The sequence below is a fragment of the Mugil cephalus genome, chromosome 11 (genome assembly GCF_022458985.1).
Source record: "Mugil cephalus isolate CIBA_MC_2020 chromosome 11, CIBA_Mcephalus_1.1, whole genome shotgun sequence".
Classification (NCBI taxonomy): domain Eukaryota; kingdom Metazoa; phylum Chordata; class Actinopteri; order Mugiliformes; family Mugilidae; genus Mugil; species Mugil cephalus.
In genome coordinates, this window is record NC_061780.1 from 11,418,168 (window position 1) to 11,439,707 (window position 21,540).

General features: G+C 44.9%; 1 protein-coding gene across 2 annotated transcripts; it reads right to left on the reverse strand.

The window, feature by feature from the left end:
• Window positions 1-645: 645 nt before the first annotated feature.
• Window positions 646-18,211, reverse strand: LOC125016785 (rap guanine nucleotide exchange factor 5-like). Of its 2 annotated transcripts, XM_047599472.1 has the most exons (18): window positions 17,752-18,211; window positions 13,660-13,799; window positions 12,859-12,959; window positions 8,795-8,873; window positions 8,418-8,562; window positions 8,241-8,338; window positions 6,325-6,355; window positions 6,061-6,139; window positions 5,509-5,658; window positions 4,756-4,853; window positions 4,350-4,472; window positions 4,045-4,223; window positions 3,762-3,852; window positions 3,603-3,653; window positions 3,216-3,303; window positions 3,007-3,071; window positions 2,858-2,912; window positions 646-2,433 (listed from the first exon to the last, which is right to left on the reverse strand). In XM_047599472.1, exons 1-18 carry the CDS (start codon window positions 17,929-17,931, stop codon window positions 2,315-2,317), a joined length of 1,872 nt encoding a protein of 623 aa, XP_047455428.1. In that variant the 5' UTR covers window positions 17,932-18,211; the 3' UTR covers window positions 646-2,314. The 2 variants fall into 2 exon arrangements, with proteins under 2 accessions (XP_047455428.1, XP_047455429.1); XM_047599473.1 differs by lacking the exons at window positions 13,660-13,799; window positions 17,752-18,211 and having other exon boundaries at window positions 12,859-13,653.
• Between the last annotated feature and the right edge of the window lie 3,329 nt (window positions 18,212-21,540).

A 21,540-nucleotide genomic window follows, 5' to 3' on the forward strand; every position in this document is an offset into this window, starting at 1 on the left:
CCTGGTGTGGTCTTCTGTTGCTGTAGCCCATCTTCATCAAGGTTCAACGTGTTGTGCGTTCAGAGATGTTATTCTACATTCCCTGGTTGTAACGAGTGGTTATTTGAGTTACTGTTGCCTTTCTATCATCTCCAACCAGTCTGTCCATTCTCCTCTGACCTCTCATATTAACAAGACATTTTCGTCCACACAACTGCTGCTCACTGGATATTTTCTGTTTTTGGGACCACTCTCTGTAAACCCTAGAGATGGTTGTGCGTGAAATCCCAGTAGATCAACAGTTTCTGAAATACTCACACCAGCCCGTCCGGCACCAACAACCACACCACGTTCAAAGTCTCTTAAATCCTCTTTCTTCCCCGTTCTGATCCTCGGTTTGAACTTCAACAAGTTCTCGTGATCACCTCTACATGTCTAAATGCATTGAACTGCAGATTTGTGTTAACAAGCAATTGAACAGGTGTACCTTATAAAGTGGCAAATGAGTCCTTTCACACTGGTGCTGGTGCGTGTTAACAATGAACAGAACTAAATTACAGTCGTTTGTGCTGCTGTAACCACTATATTCCTCGTGTTGCACTGTGTCATTTACCTGCTCGGATTTGCTTTGAACGTCACCTTCACCTTTTACAGTAACCAGCTTCGTGATGATGAAAAATACTTTAATGCATGCACAGTCGACACTGGTGGTCAGTCCATGGTTTGACATATCATGCAGACCAGCCAAAACGGTGCGTACACAAAAAAAAAAAACATTCAACAGAAACACGATGAGTAATGTCTAAAAAGAAAATAAATAATTCTGAAATAAATAAATATTCATATGCAGAATTTTAACATATATACACAGTATAAACAGAGTCAACTGTACATCGTTGATAAAAATCAAATTCTAAAAAGGATACTGTCGAAGCACGGTGTCTCCACGACGACTGTGTGCTTTAAAATCCAACATATACAAATAAAATGTTGACACTAAATGCAGTTTAACATCCCCTCTACAATGCTTCACAACTCCTATTTAATTTAAGCCTACAAAAGTGAGGATCACTTCGCCTATTCAGAGAACAAACACTGTGCTCTACTTATTTTGTCCAGAAGGTGCTGTAGCTTTTTATTTCGCTAGTATTTTTCCTACGCAACATTTATTCGTGTGTTGGTCAAGATCCGAATTCCTGATCTCAACAAACCAAAACGATCTGATCTGAGAAGAAAATCTCGTGTCATGTTTTACTCTAACTCTAAAGACCAATACAGAAATATACTGTAACAGCATGAGTCTGCTGCTTGATTGTCAACAACTCAGCTAGATGGAGATCACTTTACTTGGCATTATTATCATATTTCTATGGGATTTGCCGCTAACACATGTAATTACAACTCACATACTAACAAAATACAGTATTTTGTGTATTATTCTCCCTCACTGATACAACCTGTACTATGTAAAGCCTCGTCTAATACACTGCACTTTTTGGTTAAAGAATAAAACTCCTGTACAATAAGAAATTATTTCTGCGTCGAAAATAATATGTTGGAAACGTAAAATATTTCACTCTCTCCACCATCTTGACTTTGAAAGACATCTGCTTGTTGTGCATAAACTGTACTGAATTTCTTCAGGGTCTTACATCCGGCAGAGGCGGCACACGTGAACGGCGTAGAGCGTTGTTAGCTGAGCTGTTCTTTGGTCAAATCAGATGAAGCAGCCTCTGCTGCAAGATCTTTTGACACTGTCTGGAAATTCAAAATGACCCAGGGCCAAATCAGAGGGATCTGATCTCACATTCTGATGTGTTAAAAGTTTTCGTAAGGAGCATAAGGGAAAATTATGAGCGGGATCTTTTCCCTGGCTTCTTTAAGACAGAAGCACTAGACAGTTTGCTAGCTTTTATATATATATAAACATTCAGCTCTACACTTGTCAAACTCTGCCATCTGTAGGACCAGAAATGAACAGCAGCAGCAGTTTTGAACCCAAACATCTGCTTCTCAAATCTGCTGCTGTTGTTGCGGCACAAGCTGGATTTAAAATGCAGTTTCGACAGGGTTCAGTTTCAAGTGCCCCTCCTCCCCGATCAGTCGCACTGTTCTAGATGAATGCAAACGCTTATTTTGTCTTCTGGTGCTTGTTTCCGTCTCTGGTGACGCTCTCCTGATTGAATGGCTCCCTCCTGTGGCCGGGCCGGGGCAGAGCAGTGCTCCTGCGATTGCTGACTGGGACCTGAGACGTAGATGAGACAGCGATCGGTTGTTTCCTTGGCAATCCGACAGCGTGGCTGCCACGGCGGGAAGAATATGTCCGAGGTGTCCTCTAAGCACGAGGCTCCAGCCGGTGTGACAGTTCAAACAGAGTCTGCTGATTGTCGATGATGTGAAGGTAGTCGATGTAGGCACGCACGTCTGAGCTGCTTTTCTGGGTGATTCCATTTCCTAGGGGGAATAAAAAGAAGAAAAAAAAAGCACGTTTTACTTCAAATGTATGACAATGCAGCCAAAAAAATTTTTTTTTGGATTGACTCAAAACTTATTCATTCCACACCAGTCTGGCATAACATTATGACCACTGACAGGAAAGGTAAACAACATTCAAGCATCATCTTGTGACAATTCAGTGTTCTGCTGGGAAACTTTTACACCTGGCAATCGTGTGGATGTTACTTGTATCACATGTACCACCCACCTAGACGAGACCAGCCCCCCCACCCCAAATAAAAACAAAACAAAACATGAAAAACAGTACACTAACAACATCCTGTTTCCAGACACCACAGGACACCTTAGGAAGGTGGTCATAATGTTATGCCTGATTGGTGTGTTGACCTCTTAATAAAATTTAAAAAATGAAAACACTGACCCATGTGATCTTTCTGACACTCCCGGATGAGCCGCGCCATGTCTGCTATCATGTGCTGGGAATCAAGACGGACAAAGACTGAGTTAAACATTTCAAATTCAACACCAGTCTGTTTTTTTTTTTTCTGTGCAAACTTGCAGCAAACTTACCAGCTTTTCAAAATTGACCAGGTTGTCGTGGAACGTCTTGTTGCCTTCGTGAATGAACGTCATGTCTAAAAAGGAATAAACTATTTTCAGATTTTTTTCTCATAAAACGTCGACCAGTTTCTACATGCCTAGCTTCTGTGATAGAAACGTCTCATGGCACTCTTCTCCCAGGGTCGTGGAGTACTGAAGTGACAGAATAAGAAGCGCACCTTTGAGTAGCAGAGGAAGAAAGGGAATCTTTGGAGCCTTCATCTTCTTGAAGGAGTCTCTGTAGGCCTTGTGGTTCAGCGACGGATCCTGTGAAGACATTTTCCAAACGAGTGAGTCTGATCCTCTGGGGGGCTGAATGTGTGTGCCTGTGCATGCATGCTTTGTTGGGGCTGAATTACGGCAGTATGAGTGGCTAACGATCATCTAAACCTCCTGATGTTTCGCCTGATGTTTAGGAATTAAAAGCATCTGTTTGTTTGAGCCGTGCACACAAGCGGGGGTTTGTGTCCCTGTTGCTGTGTGGTTTTATTTTATTCTCAAAAAGGAAACAGATGTACAGTTCGTTGCAGAAGGGCAAGACTGTGTTCTTTATTAAGGACACTTACTGTAACCGTCTCCAGCTCTGAAAACAGTCTTTTGAATTTTCCAGGAATTTTCTACGGAGACAAAAACAGGATTTCGTTGTTAGATGCTGCGCCTCGGCTACAGGAGAATAAAGGTGGATGGAAAATAATTTCAAGAAGAAAGAAAAAAGGACGTCCAACCTCCCACGTCTGACTGAGGCGGCTGACGGCTGCAGTGTTGAGGCCCATTATAATGGCAAAGAAACAGTTGAGGTTCCTCTGTGCCTTACAGCTGGGAAAGATAAATGGAGCACATTATTCGGTTAGCACTAAAGGAGGTGCAGTTCATTAATTTGCCACCGGAGGGGGCTGCATCCCCGTGCAAATCAAATCCTTTCCCACTACAGCTGCACTGAGAAGGGATCTGATGATAATCACTGAAACTATAATCACACAGTTGTAAATAATGTGTAAGTCCACTTACTGGGCTGCGATCTTGATGAATTTCTTGATGAGTTGGACTCTTTTGCAGAGTGTTGGACACAGCAGAACCTCCGTCATCACCCACAGCTGGACGTCGTTGCAGCGCTGCAGCAGCAGCTCTAACGCCATGGTGTGGTGGCTGCTTGCATGGCGACTGAAGGTGAAGTAGACCAGCTCTTGCTGTAACAGAACGGCAAAGGTGATGAGCAGAGCAGGGCACGGGATGCTAAAAGCGTTGTTTGTTTAAAATGGTTCAAATGTTGTAAGATCACACTTAAGAAGAGTTGACTTCAGCATTAAACAAACCTCGTGCATAGAGTCAAAAATTGTCCAGTCAAAGTCTGTCAGAGCAACAGCCACGTCCCACGTGTTTAAACTCAGCATGCGAGCCGTCCTGTGTTGGAGCTCCGAGTTGTCTGGGAACGGGTTCTGCAGAGATAAAGCAAAGGAAAACTTAAACCACTACAAGGTCATTCATGTCCATATGCTTGGATTTTCTTTTAACATTATACGGACCTGAACTTTTGACAGAAAAATTCAGAAACAAACTCTTTTACAGTAGTGTTTACACACTCATCTGAGCTGCATGAACAAACAATGGGCTGTATGTGCATTTAATGCAAAATTATAAATCACATGTCTGGTCTGCAGTTATTTGAGAGGATCTACGGCGTATTTGTGTATTTCTGACACATTCCAATAACGTTCCTACCAGGACTTCACCGAGGTCCTTCCTGCACACGTGCAGCCGCCCCACCGACCGCAAAGAACTGGAGAAAACTCTGTCCTGAGGCTGCAGGAGGAGTCTACCTGCGGGGAGGAAAAACGCATCACAAACAGCAGAATGCCATTAAAAATCTGTCAGGCGGCGTGTGAGCAGCCGCCAGCGGTTAGAGATAAGACTCCGGTCCAGGCTCCGCTCCGAGGCAGCCGGCCGCTTCGGTCACTGATGATAGCGGATAACGACTTCATGTTGCTGGGCGTCTCTGTTTGAACCGAAGGGACGTTTTGGACAGTCATGCTGATTAATGTCATGTTTCTTATCTGAAATATCAAATTCGCCGCGGGAAGAAACTTTGAATGCGGTTTATCATGTGTCCAGGGGAAATATTTACTTTCAGGTGTTAGAAGTGCAAGACCTATGGGGTTATGTTCTTGTGGTGGGAGGTAGGATTAAGCTGTCACTCAGAGTGGACACTCGTTGAGATATAGATGCAGTTTCACAGAACCTCACCCTAAGTTGTGCAGTTGTCAGTGCATGGATTAAGTATAGAGATCTTGTCTCTGCTGTCAGTCCTTCCTCTGTTTTTTAAATCAGGACCACAGACCAGAAATATCCCTAAGTATATGTCTAAGTGCAAGTAGTACCAGCGTTTGCATGTAGAAGTCCTGTACGATAGCTTTAACACCACTACTGTTACCAGGTTGCTTCACTCTGTTGTCTTTTATCTCGTATGGTTCTTACCTCCAGGATAAGTGACGGCCACCAGCACAAGGTCCCCCTGGGGAACATCCATTCTTTCGGCGACTGCCTGCACCAGCTCCCGCGCCACTACCCCAGGATGAGCCCTCATGCTTAGGTAAGAGTCCATGGTGATATACACATGACACAACGCTGGAAAAGAGATAAACATCGTTTCATGAAATATTAATATGAAGCGCACAGTCCCCTTTGACCGTACCCCCAAAGCTCCCCTGGGACTGAGGCATCCCCCAGGCTCTTATTGTCGTCCTGTAATCAGCCTGCAGTGTCCAATGGAGGGTCGGGTTTACACAGGTTTTCATTCTAGACACAGGTTAAATTATGTTCTGCGTTTAAAAAAAAAAAAAAAAACAAAAGCAAGAAAAGAAGCAAAAACTGATTCTAATATTCACTATGAGTCATAAATCAAGACTTTCTATTTCCAAACGCTTGACATATTCCCATTGTTCTACTGTTCAGACTAAAGGTCTCCTTTCATTTCTTTGGAAACAACGTATGATGAGAGGAATGTGTGAGGAATGTTTTACGACTTACCTTCCTTCGCGTCCCTCTGCGTACCTCTGGATTGCAGCCCGCTCTCTTTCAAGCTCAATTGGTGGAAAAGTGCTTTGCCCTAAAAGGAGGGAAATGCGTGGTTTTTGTCACACGTCCATACTGCCTGAGAACATTCAGCGTTGGTGTGCGACCGCAGAGCGACGTCGTCAGGAGGAAATGCGAGCACAATAGCCTCAACACCCGATAAGTCGAAAGGGACAGTCTTAATGTGGTTGGGAGAGGAAACAAATCTTTTTTCCCTACCTTTCTTTGCGGGGAACAATCATCCACCGTGCTGGAAGAAAAAAGAAACAAATCAGTGAAGAGCCCTGTCATGTTATTACTGAAATAATCACTGGACTTTATCTACCATTTGATGGCTGTAGCTGAGTACAATACAAAAAGAACTTTACCCTTCACACAGTTTATAATCAATTCATATACTTGGGTGCAGTGTTCTCTCCATTATTTAAGCTCGATGTCAAGGAGAGATCAGAGTGCTTTGCTTTGTAGATTTTCAGACTTTAGCTTTAGCTAGCGTGATTGATAGCCCTGTGTTCATTATCATCCCTCAGTCTTTCCTGGGCTCTGCATCACAATAGGCATGTTGGCACAAAGCCTGCCCTAAGGGATCCGTCTCACAAGCCCACCGCCACCAGTCCTGCACTAATGAAAAACCTGATTCCTGCTGTCGTGTCGAGACAGAGTTTGTGATCTAATTTGCGCTTTCTCTCCCAAAAACACAGCCTTGCCGCGCATGGGCTCGGCTAGCTACAGCCGTCACGACCCGAAAGAACGGAGGTTTCCCCTTAACCTTCAAGAATCCCGGGCTGCCTTTTGCGCAAAGGCCAGATGGAAGTTGATGGGAGGCTGCTCTCAATAAAATATGACACCTTTGTCATTTGGTAGGTAGCAGATTGCCGGAAAGCAGTCAGCCTTGTCCTCCCCTGGGGTGGGACTGATTGTGAAGAGCTCATAAATAGAGGAGTATGTCAGTTAGCGACACCCACCCAAAGTCCACAGCTTTTAAGGAGTGGGTGTTGCGGATTCCCCCCCCTCCCCGTACAGAAGCATGAATAAGGCAGAGTCAGGTTGAATTATCTGCTCTGGTTTCTAATGGGCGGCAGTTTGGAGCATCCTCCTGGGAGGAGATCTGACTGGGGCTGAGTGAGGAGAGAGGGAGGGGGTGGGGGGGGGGGGCGGCACGGGTGTGGCGATGTGTCTGGTGACTTAGGGATGTTGTTCAGTCTGTGATGTCAAAAAGCAACTGGATTGCTTGTTTTTATTAAACCAAAAAGTGGATCACTCTTTGCGTTGTGCATAAGAAATGTTTATGCAAAAACATGAAGAAATCACAGATATATGAGACAAACATACGTTAATATATATCTATGAGAAAACTAGTTTTAGGATTTAATGCAAACAGAACTTCTATAATTAAGTAAATATGAATTACAAAATGTGGTAAATCCTACATTTGTTTATTGGCGATTGAGGTTGCAGGAAAACAGGGGTTTGTTTGTCTTTTGGTTTAACGCACGGGCCGGCCATGCCAGCCTGTGCGCAAGCTTATGCGAGCGTGTAGCATGTTTGCGCGCGGACTATATTTACGCGTGACAAATATTTGCCTCTCTGTGCCGTGCAGCTTGCGGAGCAGGCAGCGTCTCAAACTGAACATCTGTGCATCTTAATAAATGGAACTGAATTTTCTGTTCCCTTCTTACGGACGTGTAATAATACTCATGCGCAGTCAGCCGGCTCGAAATAAAAGTCCAGTAAACAAGTGGCGGCGTAGAAACTGTGTGCGCGCTCTTTGTTGTTTATTCATGGGATTCATTTTTTCCTCGTGGCGAGTGACAAACATTTTTGACAGCTGATCATTAATTCTGAAAGGTTCCTGTATCTCCTCGAAGCTCGGTGACCTTCATATCTCCGCGCATAACGCCGCGATTCCTTTTCAGTGTCTGAATGGATTCATTGATGTGAAGCTAAAGAAAGACAAGAAGCAGAGAAGAAGCTCTTTCTTTGTATTCAGAGACCAGCTGGTGTCCTTTCAGACTTTCCGTAATCACAGCTCTTACCAAATACTGCGCACAACCAGCTTTACGGACCCTTAAAGTATTCACTGGACGTGTTGGACGGTTACGTCAAATGTTGGGAGTCAACACGTGGTCACTCACTGTCTGCGGTGCAGCTGGTAGACTTTCTGCAGCTCCCCCACGTCCTTCTCCAGGGCGGGGTGCTCGTAAAGATCGTCCACCACGTAGCGGTACAAAGTCTGGAAGGAAACGTCCACTTTAATTTCTCCCTCATCAAGTTCCCCCCGCTCACGCCCCTTTTCCTACCGCGCTTCTCACCTTCACGAAGAGTTTGACGTGCTCGTCGTCTCTCAGGAAGCCTTTGCAGAGTGACATCCACTGCGACACCAGGTGCAGGAGTTTTTGTTTCCTCTCCAGAGCCTCCTTCCTGTCCTCCTTCCCTCTGTGGCGCTTGGCGCAATAGGTGGAATTGAGTTAAGGGTACAGTGCGGAATGATGCCGATAACAAACACAAAGATCCAGCAGAGTCAGTGTGTTGATTCAAGGATAGGTGGCAGGAGAGAGAGTGTGCTGTATGAGAAAAGTGGAGCAGCTCAGTCAATAAGACGGCAGACATCTATTTCTGTCTGTAGAAATCACAAAAGAGAATTTGTTATGAGTGAATCACTGTGGAAATCTCCAGTGTTTAAGGATATTGTCCCAGCAGAGCTTGGCATAAATCACTGGTAGACATGAATACTGGGTAGGTTAGCAGGAAGTCATCCAGGAGTGTATCTGCAGAGAGAGAAACACATCAGCAAAAATGGTCAATGGTGAAGCACATAAAATAATAAAGAAAGTTAAAATTAAGTTAAATTTACTACTTCTGGCTGAGCCGACCAGCTCTCTCCGCCACGATATTTGATTGCAGGGTTAACCTCGTGTTAATCCCGCACATGTCAAATAAACCTGAATCTGAATTCGTCACAGATGATCATGTGAATGTAACAGACCTCATTAGGTTCAGTCTGGGCTCCAGGATGCTGGAGGGCAGCTACGCTAGTGACCTTGACATGATTAATGTCTCCCGCGCAGCGCACGCAGTGAGGCCGCACTTATAATTGAGGCGGTTTGCATTTTTTCCTTTTCCCGCAAGAGGGATAGCTCATCCTTCCTTGTCAAGTCAACAGTTAACAAGCACTAAACGGAGCCAGACATGGACCTCTCCATCCACATTACTCCTCGCGGACGCTCTCATGATGACTTGTAAGGAAAAAAAATAAATGATGATAATTAAATGAAATAAAATAAAAAATCTTCAGTTCCATTTCTCCCCAACAAGTTCACACAGGCCTTTAACTGACATTATCTTCGGTTTCACGCATTCGCCCCTGCCAGCGCTGACGAGCCAATGATGTGGCAGTTGACTCTGTTTGACCTCTGATGAAGTATTTTTTGGTTATTATTGCTGTTAACCCCAATCCCTAACCCTAATCCCAACCCTAACCCTAATCCCAACCCTAACCCTGATCCTAAACCCTAACCCTAACCCTAAGGCCAACCCTAACCCACTAAAAATCTCCCTGTTATCGCCTATAGACGGCATTTGAATGTATATTTTCTGCTGCTGTATGCCTCTGTGATTCCTTCCCAAGGTTACACATGGAAAAGTGATTCCGTAAGTGGATTAAAACAACCCACCCCCCTAACGTTAAATGCACTACATCATCACTACACGTTTAGCATTTTATATTCAACGTTTGTGATGATAAAAGACTAGACAGAAATGTGCGGAGTGCTTGCAGGTTGTTGGTTTCTATCGCAGCCTTTTATAGCACAAACACATAAGAGAGAAACTCATTGCACAGTTTGCCGTATTTTAGCATAGACGCTTTCCACATGTTACACAACACTCCCGATTGGCAACAGAGAACCTTCTGTTGGCTAAAAAGTTTTGCACCTCCTCTTGTGACTCTGTCTCTCTGACCCCTTACACAAGGCCCGCACTATTTCAAAATGTTCTTTTGTGACGTTTGCTTTCACTTTCACTCTTTTTTGTCTCTTTCTTTTTACAACAGTCATCCAAATCCTTCCTTCACAGGCTATATAAATCCAAGTGACTGTTGGTGCAGCATTTCTGTGAAAATTTCATTTCAGATATTGTCATAAAAGTCATGAAAAAAAAAAAAAAACTATGATGCCCTGCCACAAGCAAAAAGCTTTACAAATCCTATTAGGGCCGACCTCAGTGGAAGTGTGCCTCACACCCAGAATTGTAAATTCTTCCCTTTAATTTCACACTGCCTTCCCAAGGCCTTTGTGTGCGTTCTGGTCCACGGGACTCCCTGACATCATTATGTTAATCCGCGCCGAGCAGCTGCGGATGTATCACTCTCTCCTTATAAGAGGTTTCACAACACACATAAACAACACAATAACTCACCTTAACACAAAGCCAGAAAACAACACAGCAGACATCCCTTACCCTGCCACACGCTGCACGACACCTATTTGCACACACACACACACATTTCTCATTATGCGCCGCTCCCTCACGCTGCCGTGTGTATTCTCTCCAAAGCCGTCTTAACAGCTTCCTCTCGAGGACCAGCTCACATATAACTCCAGAGGCTGTGCAAGTTCTTTCGAAGTTTAGAGGACAGACTAAATATTTAATTTTCCCTAACCTAAAGTTTTTTATCGGTAGTGCAGCAAAAAAAAAAAAAAAAAAAGAAAAATTAGAGCTATCCTGCAGCATAAACACTGAATCCACACACTTAGCACATTATTCATTTTAAAATTTCAGCAAACATCTGTAGTTGGCTTGCGTCAAATCACATTCATAACCTTGTCACATGTGATTCTGCTTTAAGACTTACAACCCAAATCCAATTTAATTTCCTTTTTAAAGAAAAAACAGAATCGATTCATTGATCTGAGTTGTCAGTCCGCCGAGAAATCAATCAACCCGTCAATCGACCTGCCAATCCCCGTCGCATTTCAATAAGTACTTGTACGATGATCAATGCAGCCTTTGAAATGAGCACGTTAATGTGTCACTTATTCGTTCACAGTAGCCGCCGGAAGGCACCACGTAAACATACATTAAGAGCTTGAATTTATCACTTGGGATCGGCGTCGGCGTTCCTCCGCATGGTAACAGAGCTGGAACATCCTCTCATCAGGGACACAAATGCTTTGCTGCGTGTTTTTTTCATAGCTGGCAGGGTTCGGTGTCAGCAGAGCGGGAATCAATAGCTACACTACTCAGAGATTGGGCACAGGAAAGAAGGCAATACTGCGTACTTGCAAATGCTACCTACTAAGGAAGCGTTGGACCGTTAGACATCTACACGGCAGTGACTACTACTACTGCAGTGGTGCTTTTCCTCAAGCGTGCCCGTGGTGCTTTCTGAAAAGTGCCGTCTCCAGCAGGAACCTCCTCTGTATTAATATGCCGTGTACACTGAGGAAATGTGGAAGTAATGCTCCTAAAGATGAATGTAAATTGGCACACTGTATGCAAGCCATAAACACATCAATGCTCCGCGGTCACGTGGCTGTGCCGAGACAGACCGAAACCCGAAAGCTTGTTGGATGTTCAGATAAACCTTGTTTGGGTGAAATCAAGGATCTCATGCTATCATGCTTCTGCTGAGCCGAAGCCCCCAGGGCGTTCTCAGCAGTAACACTGGAGTACACACGGCTTCTGTATTCGCACAGAACACAGAGGAAGGCCGGCAGGAGCCGAGACTATTAAACGTCACTGAGTGTAGATCAATTGCCATCGAGCACAGGTCCAGCCCGGGTCGCAAGCTCTGTGACCCTGATATATATGTCTCCGCATCGTGCTCGGGTACGCAGCTCCCCGCGGAGGAGTAACTTCAATACACTCATTCCGAGACATACTAATGGTGAATGATTCATCAGCGGTGCGGGGCCCCTCTGAGCGGTAATAGGTAAATTACAGATTGGTTTATTATGAATACATTAACGGAAGGAAGGCCGGAACTTCTTAATCACTTGCCCAGTAATTAACTGCATGTTTAACTTTGCATTAAACTCCAGTGGTTGCAACACGTGATTCAGCACAAAACTCCCTTGTGCGCTTAAACTGTACCTTATTTCACTCCCGAGAAGACGTTTAGATCAATTTCATTCAGAATGAGTAATGATTTCTGGTACGCGATTAGCCTGGCTCCTTACGATGAGACATCATCTCCATCTCTCAGGAAAACCCCCCCATCTCCTCTCTTTCCACTGACATCCCTCCTGTATTGTTCCTCCCTGTTTTCTTCCTCTCCTTGTCTGACTGCGCTGCTGCTCCCAGTCATCATTTCTCACCGAGCAATCTTTCCAGCTACAGAGGGTTTCCTCTGCCTTGGCAACAGTTTCACATTATCATGTACCTGCTGGGATGAGAGGAAATGTGTTGATTTGTCGTCGCTGTGAGGCTGGACTGCATGACACGGAGTCGATTACAGCCTCGCTCAAAAAACGTGAGCAAGGTTTTACTCTGACAAGGCTTTTTTTTTTTTTTAAACAAACAGGCTCCAACTTAAGACCGTTTTGGCAATCATATCACATGATTAGCCCAGAGGAGGCTGCTGTCCTAGAGAGAGGACGTGGGTTAAAAAAAGAAAGTGAAGGCAGTTCTTTCTTTCCTTCTCAAGCACAGAAACCCACGAGTGGAGCATTGAAGTTAAAACGTTCTATTCTTTAACACACAAAAAATACTTTCTGACAAGGATGACAAAGGACTTTAAAGTAGCATGCTGACCTGGCTCTTTGCCCTGCGCCGTCCCTCGGTCGTCGTCCGGCGTCAGCTCGTTCAGCAGGTGCTCCAGGATCTTCTCGGGAGTCCCCGACACCACCATGTACCTGTTAGACACAGCGGAGTCAGTGGACGAGTCCTCCTCCATGGAGGACATGGAGCGGCTGCTGCTCCACTCGTCCTCTCCCTCGGTCCCCTCGTCGTCTATGTAGCGGAAGTAGGGGACGTCGAAGGTGGGCACCGTCGCCGGCTCTGCCCGGCTGGTGCTGTCGCTGCCGCTCTCCTCGGAGCCCTCCTCGTCGTCCTCGTCCTCCTCCTGCTCCACCAGGGCGGCGTGCAGCAGCCTGCCCTCGTCCCGCCTCAGGTTCGGGGGCTGCTGTCGCCTAGATCCCATCCCCGCGGAGTCCCCCGTGCCCTTACGCCGGCGGCGTTGCCGTGGTTACTGCTGCGCGACCCCTCTACCCGCCCATCCGTCCACCTGCAGCTGCCACAGCCCGTAGTCCGCTGCTGTCAGTCCCTCAAGATCACTGAGGTGTCCCCCGGTACGTTCGCAGCCGCAAACCTCTTGAATTACTTGAACCGGCGGGTGCTGACGGCAGAGCTCTGCCTCACAGCCCCATGCTGCCTACTTATATGTATTTAATGCAGTCAGTAATGTGCAGAGAGTTGTGATGTGGGCATGCCCGAGTGAGTGTGTGTGATCCGCAGAGACAGCGGAGGAGAATGATGTGAGGGAGAGCGCCGAAACAGATAGTGAAAGAGGGAGGGGAATCTAGAAGGGGAGGGGGAGCGGAGAGAGAGGCTTACCTCCTGTTCCTCGCCTCCTCCCTGCCTCCTCCCCTCGCCGATGCGGAGGGGGCCGGCTGCTCTGACGACACTCTCTGGAGAACGAGCACACTGTGGCCCCTCTCTGTCAGACACAAGCGGACTGCCTCGTCACTCTGAGGCTGGAGAGAGAAGGGAGGGAGGGGGGGGGGTATGTTATCACCAAGGAGATTCCCCTGAATTTTCACCCACGCACACAAATCACCGCTGATTTCCATCATAATACTCTGTCAGAGCCCGCACTGTAAATGAAAGAGAGTTTCCATATATCATTATTCAGCCCTTATCGGCGGAGCCCATTCAGGGATTTACATAAAAAGGCTCACATATTTTAATTACTGATTTATGCGTGGAGCCCATTAAATTAAAGGTGGTGGCAGCCCATTTTCAAGCTGCCGTACGATAAAACGCAGTGTTATAACAATGGAGTTCGGTTCACGTGGCAGGTCCTTTCCTTATGACCTCGAGGTACTATGTTGTTTATAGTCTTAGTCGCGGTGTCACCACATTGCAGTCCATCAGTGGGAATACTCCATCCTACCTCTTAGACCTTTAGCTGTACGCCCAGGAACATAGTGCAAATACAGGCCAATGCGTAGGTTTAAAACCCTCAGGTTGGGGTTATGTAACTGGACAGCCTAGACATTCAGTTACGTTTTAGCTATTTCAAATGGAACTTTAAAAAAAAACAAAAAACACACATTTCATTTTGAACCAGAGTATCTCTTGAGACGGCTTGCAGCTGCTTGACGGTGGAGGTTCTGGATCAGAGTTATTGGTCTTAATGAGGACTTCGCTGTATGCTGCACGCGCAAGCATCCTGCATCATTTCCACCCCTCCACAGCCATCAGTCAATGCAACACAAGCCTCTGTTCATGCAATTAGCCACACAGACGGGCTGGAAGTGGTTGCAGTTTTCTGCCCTAATTGCCTTTTTTTCAGAGAAGCTTCCAGGGCCCCTCGGTTAAGCATGAATTCCTGGCAGATTAACACTTAACATCAGTGATCTGTGGCCACATATAGACCAGCAGACACACAGGATGCGCGACGCATACGCTAATCAGTGCACGGACGCGCTTGTACGATCTGATACGGCAGCGATGCACATCTGGGTGCACGAGCGGTCGTACCGAGAAGCAGCAGGGGTGTTTTCAGCCCATCAGAGACGACTGTTAATACTTAAAGCGTCTGTTAAACTCAAATTGTGTCTGATGAATTCATCCCTCACCCATACACAGACACGTAAATCCACACAGAAGAAGTAGTCTTGTGAGGGCTTGTATTACGCTGTCACAGGACATAAAGTAGGACAAAGGTTAAGGAAGTGACAAAAAGACCCAGAAACTTCCTAGAAAGGAATGGCGGCACTTATTCGCTTCCTGGTTCTTGAGAAAAAACAACACTGGTGGTTCTATCTTTGTCACCCCGTGACGTACATCATGTGCAATGCTTTTGTCTCGCTGGGCGTGAGAGTAGAGCAAGGTGGATTCTTAACTGTAATTAACACAATGTCTCCGTGTATGTCTAATTGGTCAACCGGCAAACAGACCTTTCCTCCCAATGAATTATTGATCCTGGTTGAGCTGATTCTGGGCTACGGCTCGGCGTGCACTGGGATTTGAGGTTACCGGTGTCCCAGTACAAATACAATCAGTCCTCTACAGTGGATGATTGTAATGAGACGGAGCCACCGGGCCACACGGTCCCTGCCCTGGCCTTGAGTTGACCTCGATCTCGCAGTTCCCAACATGGACATAGTCAGGAGAAGGGTGAGCACGACTTATTGGGACATGTCCTAGCCAAAAGCCTCGCTGTCTCTTTTAGGATTCCAGATGCAGCCCGCTGGCTGGAAGGACACTCTCCGTCTGCGCGTCAGCAGCGGCTCTGGCACGCATGGTATGGAACACTTAACGTGACCTGGAAGGTGTCAGTCCTGACAGTAGTTAGATGCATTTTATTTCCTATCAAGCATTAGAATGGATTGTACTGTATGGTATACAGGGAAGAATAAGACAGAGGATCAGACGTAACATTATGACCACCGAGTCTTGTGTAACGCATGAGCTCCGAGTAGCGTTTGCTACTGTGGCATAAAATATTTACACAAAGCTTTGTTTTGCCACCTGTGATGTTCCTAATTGTTAAATAGTTTCCATTTACTTGTATAAAAAGAGCACTGGAATCATCATTTCCACAGCCACTGTTTGAGGTTCGAGCAACATTCTTTTAATCACATCATCTTATTGTGTCCCCTACTTCTATTACGTAGACGACACCTGAAAGGAGAATTACTAGAGAAGATGAAATGCAGCTCTTTCATTAATCTAAAATTATTTAAAGGAATGATGCAAAGGTTTGAGAGAAATAATTGATTGCAGTTTGCCATTATTTGCTAAAATAATCTAGAATAACCTTAATAAAATCTCAAATATTGTCACATAAAGTGTAAGGGGCAGATGATCGCGGAGAACTGCTTGATGGACTTGAGAGCCATGACGAAATAAGCGAACAAAATCTGAACAGCCTTTGAACTATCCAGCAATCCTCCTTTTTTTTTTTTTTTTTAGATTAAAGGAGATTGCGTAACGTTCGTGATCTCTGCACCAGAACCTCTCACAGACTTCCACATGCAGACATGCAGTCGGCTGTGTATTGAGCAGCCCTGTTTCCTCCAGCTGGGAATTAACTGATTTCTAAGCTCTTTGATGCCCGAGCTTTAATACTTGTGTGAGTCACATAAAAATACGGTATGTGCATCGCAGCATCGCTGGATTACTTTAAACCATCCTATCATCTGGGAGTACAGCCAGATAATCTCGCATGGTATTTCCAGATCATGTCAAGTATTAAATACGAGCTCGTCATATCGGGCCATTATCACCGGGATTACAAAAGAGGTGTACACGTGCCATTTGTACCCTCCTTTCTTTCAACATTCAGCACTGAAACAGCACAAGCGGAATACATGAACCTGTCATGTAATTTGCTCATACGCAGTACGAGCGGAGGCTCGGCGCAGGTGAAGAGTTGTTGCTGAATACCAGCGCAGATAAGGGGAGCGAGCCTTGTGACGGGGGAAAGGTCAGAGGTCTGACACTCGAGAATCCACCCTGGAATCATACAATGTCTTGGCGTGGTGGTCTGGCTCACTTGCGTCAACCTTTCCTGCCATTGTCTGACAGTTCAGCACACACACAGCTGGCAGGAAGGGAGGTTAGCCAATCAGGTGGCGGCCACGCAGCTAACTGGCAAGTGATGTAATGTTTTTTTTTTTAGCGCATGTTGAAGTGAACATGCTGTAACTGTAGCTGTGGATATTAGAAGATGTTTCAAATAAAATCCTGTTTTAAATAATAATAACAATAATAATGTTTCTACCTTACTGACAGCATAACTAAGTACTCTATGTTGTAAGTATGTTCATTCTGTGCATAAACGTAGTCTGAGTTGAATGCATTGCATTTCTAATTTTAATTTTTTATCATTTCTGCTATGCACACTGTTATACTTCTATTCTAGCATTACCCTTGCAGCAGTCTGGCCACTATCGCCTTATTTTTAATTGGAGAAACCTTTGGAAGGCTGCACCGCATCTCACTGGTAACACGGACAGGGACATAACGGGATGCGTGGAAGCTAGTAAAAACATGACAAATACACATCAGTTTGATTAATGGGAGGCTGCAGGGAGTGCAAGAAAGCAACGCCAAGCACAGTGTTCACGCAACAGCGGTATAAAGACCCACAGTATAGGTGAGGAGAATGAATCCTTATTGAGCAGGGTGGACAATTACATGAAGAGGACTAACATTGAAGGCCATTCTTCTAAAGCATCTACAGTTTCGTTTCTATATCGTTATATATAATAGCATAATATGTTATATTTGCCATATTTTAACATTTTCAGATAAGAAAAAACACCATTATGTTTTCCATTGATATTGTAACAATAAGTCAAAAAATTACACAGGCTATTACGCTATCAGGCTAACAATACGAGTATGTTTGCACGTTTAGGTGTTTAGAAACAGTGAAAGTGTCTGTTCTGTCTGCACCAGTGTCGTGTATCTCACCTCACTCGCTTTCTCTTGGCCCTTGCCGTGGTTTTGCAGGAAGCGGCAGCCATCCTTGGCCAGTCTCTGGACCATCTCCAGTCGGGAAAGATCTTCCTTGTCAGGTAAGATGCACTTGCTCCGCTGCTGCAGCGCAGGGGACACAGAGAACATATACTTGAGGCCACAGTCCCACGACATCACTGGCTAACGAACCGCTTGCTTTCCACCACCAGGTAAGACAACAGGACTCTTAAGCTCTCACAAAAAAAAACAAAAACAAAAAAAAGAACAAAGTCTAAAAAAGAGTTTATGTGCAGCTTGTGCTAATGTGTACACTCTCCAGGTGAGTTAGTGGTAGTGCTGAATCACTGCAGCCAAAGTAAATCCAAGGTGCACACAGAAAAGGCTTCATCTGTCGGACTCCAGGTATCTTTCCACATGTGTGGCTGGCCGTGCTGAGATTGAATGACAGAACCCCTCTCTCCGCCCTTCTTGTGCCTTTCACCACCAGGGAGGGGAGAGCGTCAGGAACACGGTGGGTTCAGGAAACATCTGGTGAGCCAGACAGCCCCAAAAAGGAAGTTTCAAAATCTCCCGAAAGCAGGAGGGAGTCCAGCTTCAGGATTGGGCTGGGTGCACTGCAGTAGAAGGTCAGGCTCTTGTTAGGGTGGAGATGTACTAAATGTGTGTTGTTTTAAGAGGCACGCGCACTTAACTATTTCAATCTGGAAGAATGGAATATAAATGTTACCTACGAACGGCCCCTTGTTCCAAAGAATGCAAGATTTACAGTTATTTACATGTTACATATTCCTCACGTAATAGTAAGTGAATGAGACAGAAGGAACAGCTGATGCAGATGTAAATGTGTTACTGCCAGTAGAAATGTAATTGAAACCATTTTCAAAATCACTTTATATTAAAATTATGAATGCACTTGTTTATCAAGATGTGTTTGTTAGTTATTCATTTACTGGTCCCAGCTTCTTCCTTCGTTTTATAACTTAAATTGATTAATAATGAGAGTTTCCTTTAATCTTCTGCAGCATTTTAGATAATGAGATTCGGTGATTGGTTGTTTTAATGGGTTTCAGGGCTTAATCTCCTTATTATCCGATCCATCATGTGGTGTGTGTGACACGTCAGAATATGCTGACAATGTCCCAAAACCGTGATATCGAACCAAGTGTTTAAAAAGCATAAAACGAGGAAAGGAAACCCACTGTCAAAATCAAATCAGTCAAATGGGTCAATTAAGCTAATGAATCTTTCAAATGACTGTTTTGGCACGACATTGAAAAATATAAAAATCAACCAATAATAATTGTAGTTGTTTTCCTTATTCCAGCTGTTTTTTATGAGTGGGTGAGCTAATGTAAGTTGAGCTTGTGAGCATCAGGCGTGGTGGCGTAGACGAACAGCGTCTCCTCGAAATCTTTGTCCAAGATCCTCAACTTGTCGGACGCTTGCTAATTAAATAAAGCTTGTCAGTCGCTTAGCGGACTTACAGATGGAGCGGTTTGATCCTACGTGGATCGATCAAGGTAAGGCAAGGGCATTAATTCTCAATATGAACACTTCATCTATAACCGTTATATCTTTTTTCCCCTCTGTCAGCAGTGTCATGCTCGACTGGGTCCTTGCAAAGCCGTCCAATTGTGCCGCTGCTCCAAACTGCTGACACGGTAAACTGCAGAATGAGAAAAGGTCCCCATGTCTAGGTGGTGCTTCTCTTTCATGTGAGGGTGAACCCAGCCATTCCTCTGTGGTCTTTTTTGGCACTGCTAACCAGTAAGATTGCGTGTTGGGACTGGTTATTGGAGCCCGGCTCATTTGACCGCATCCAGATTTTTACCAAAACTAATCCCTGTGCTTTCTTCTAGATTTCATTACTGGAACAAAAGCGAGCATTCCTCAGTGAGACAAAGCCAGGAGGAAATATCTAGCTTTAATATGCTACCACTGACCCAGTTTCTCAAGTAAATTAATTACAAAGTGAGAATGCCTACAGCCAGACTTGTTAGCGAGCATGCCCTACTGCTGTTGTCTTTAACCGGGGACTACCGCGACAGCCGAGGAGGGTGCTCTGCCTTTTCTGGGCCCCGCAGGGCTCCGAGAGAAAAAGAAAGTGATGAAACTCTCGTGTGCTTGTTACAGAATCCCCTCTCAGAAAAGTACCCACTCGAGAACATTCAACAGCGGCACAATCTCAGATATCAAACATCGTAAAACAATGGCATTAAGACGCAGTTTATGAGGCGTGCGAGTGTAATTTATGTTTTCTGCATTTTAAAGGGAGTCAGATAAAAAACCACCAGCCGGTGAAGTGAATAACACTGATGATCTCATTAAGATGTAACGTTGTTCTGGGAAACCTGGGTCCTGGCTTTCACATGGGCTGACACCTTCATACTATCACCACCTGAACGGTGCCGCACACTGAGCACCCACACATCCACATGATCACACGAATTTACATTTTCAGCAGTTTCAGGTCCAGATGCTTATCTGTTCTATAACCTGCCAACACAGTGCTTTTTCAGCACTTTTCCTGCCTTAAACTACTTTTGATAGGTGCACTGCGGGAACGGGAAGCGCTGCTGCTTCGGAGACTCCCTCACCCCGTCCAATATAACCCCTGTCAAAACTGTCTGAAACCTTTTCTAAAAGTGCACTTGTGCAATATATATTCCACCCACTGACCGGTGCCATGATAACGAGATAGTGAGTATAGATGGTCATAAAGTTATGGCAGATTGGTACACTCTGCTTTTTTGATGCAGCTGTTGCCATGACTAGATGTTTTCTTACTTTGGTAAAAATTTAAAATTCTGAAACGTATTAACTTGAACCTATTTATTCTCAAACTATTTATGAGGTCTCCAGTGGTTTTTACTGGTCACTCCAACAGCAGATTTTCCTTGCCTTTCCCATCCTTTCTATTCCTTCTGTACATTACCAAGACAACTACACACTGCCAGTGATTGTGATGGAGACATCACAACCTTAATTTGGTGTACTCATTTTGGCTGCAGGCTGCATTTGTGCGTTGTTGTTCACTGTCACTGGAACTGAGCTGCGTCTAATGAACCTGTGCCAAGTCAAAACCGTGGGCTGTGAATTAGGCCAGAGGTCGCAAATACTGGTGGTCATTATCGCGTGTCGTGTATTGGAAACCTTTTGACTATCCTGCTGGCTGGCTTTGCAGATACCGATTATTTCTCTGTTCTGTTTCTTGTATTGAATTAACCTGCAGCCACACCGAATTCTTAACAGAACATGAATCTGGTAATGCGCCAATTGGATTTCATTATGGGGGCGGTGTTCTAACCCATACAGAAAATGACTTGCAATTGGGTAGCTAGGGCCAGTTTTGTGTATGTTATTCAGAAGACAACAGAGAGAGACGTTTCCAACTTGGTACGTTATTATCTGTGGTTTTGAACATCGTCCACACATGAGACGTAATATATAGACAGTGAAATGCTGCAGGGGGGTGGCTTCTATGTATAATGTGTTGAATTTAAATATCCAGTTAGATATTCAGTCTTGCATAAAAGTGCTACTGTATTTTGCTGATGGGAATATCTTGAGACTGGATTTCCAAGATCTCCGGGGTTGGATCTTTTCCTTTTTCCTTTACTTTGAGTGAGTTGTAATGAATGTTACCTCTGTGTGTATCCTTTCCACACCACACTGTCCTCAGGTTCTGTCCTCTGGGATGCTATTAGGGTAATGGTTTCACCCTCTAAAATGATGTAGCGTTGAGAATTTATAGAAAGCCTTACAATCCAGACACGGCGTCAA

Coding starts and splice junctions, on each gene's coding strand:
- LOC125016785 (XM_047599472.1), bottom strand. CDS start 17,931: ATGTCGTGGGACTGTGGCCTCAAGTATATGTTCTCTGTGTCCCCTGCG. Junction 8,339..8,417: donor ACGTCAAACTCTTCGTGAAG/GTGAGAAGCGCG, acceptor GTTTCCTTCCAG/ACTTTGTACCGCTACGTGGT. Junction 3,304..3,602: donor CAGAGCTGGAGACGGTTACA/GTAAGTGTCCTT, acceptor ATGTCTTCACAG/GATCCGTCGCTGAACCACAA.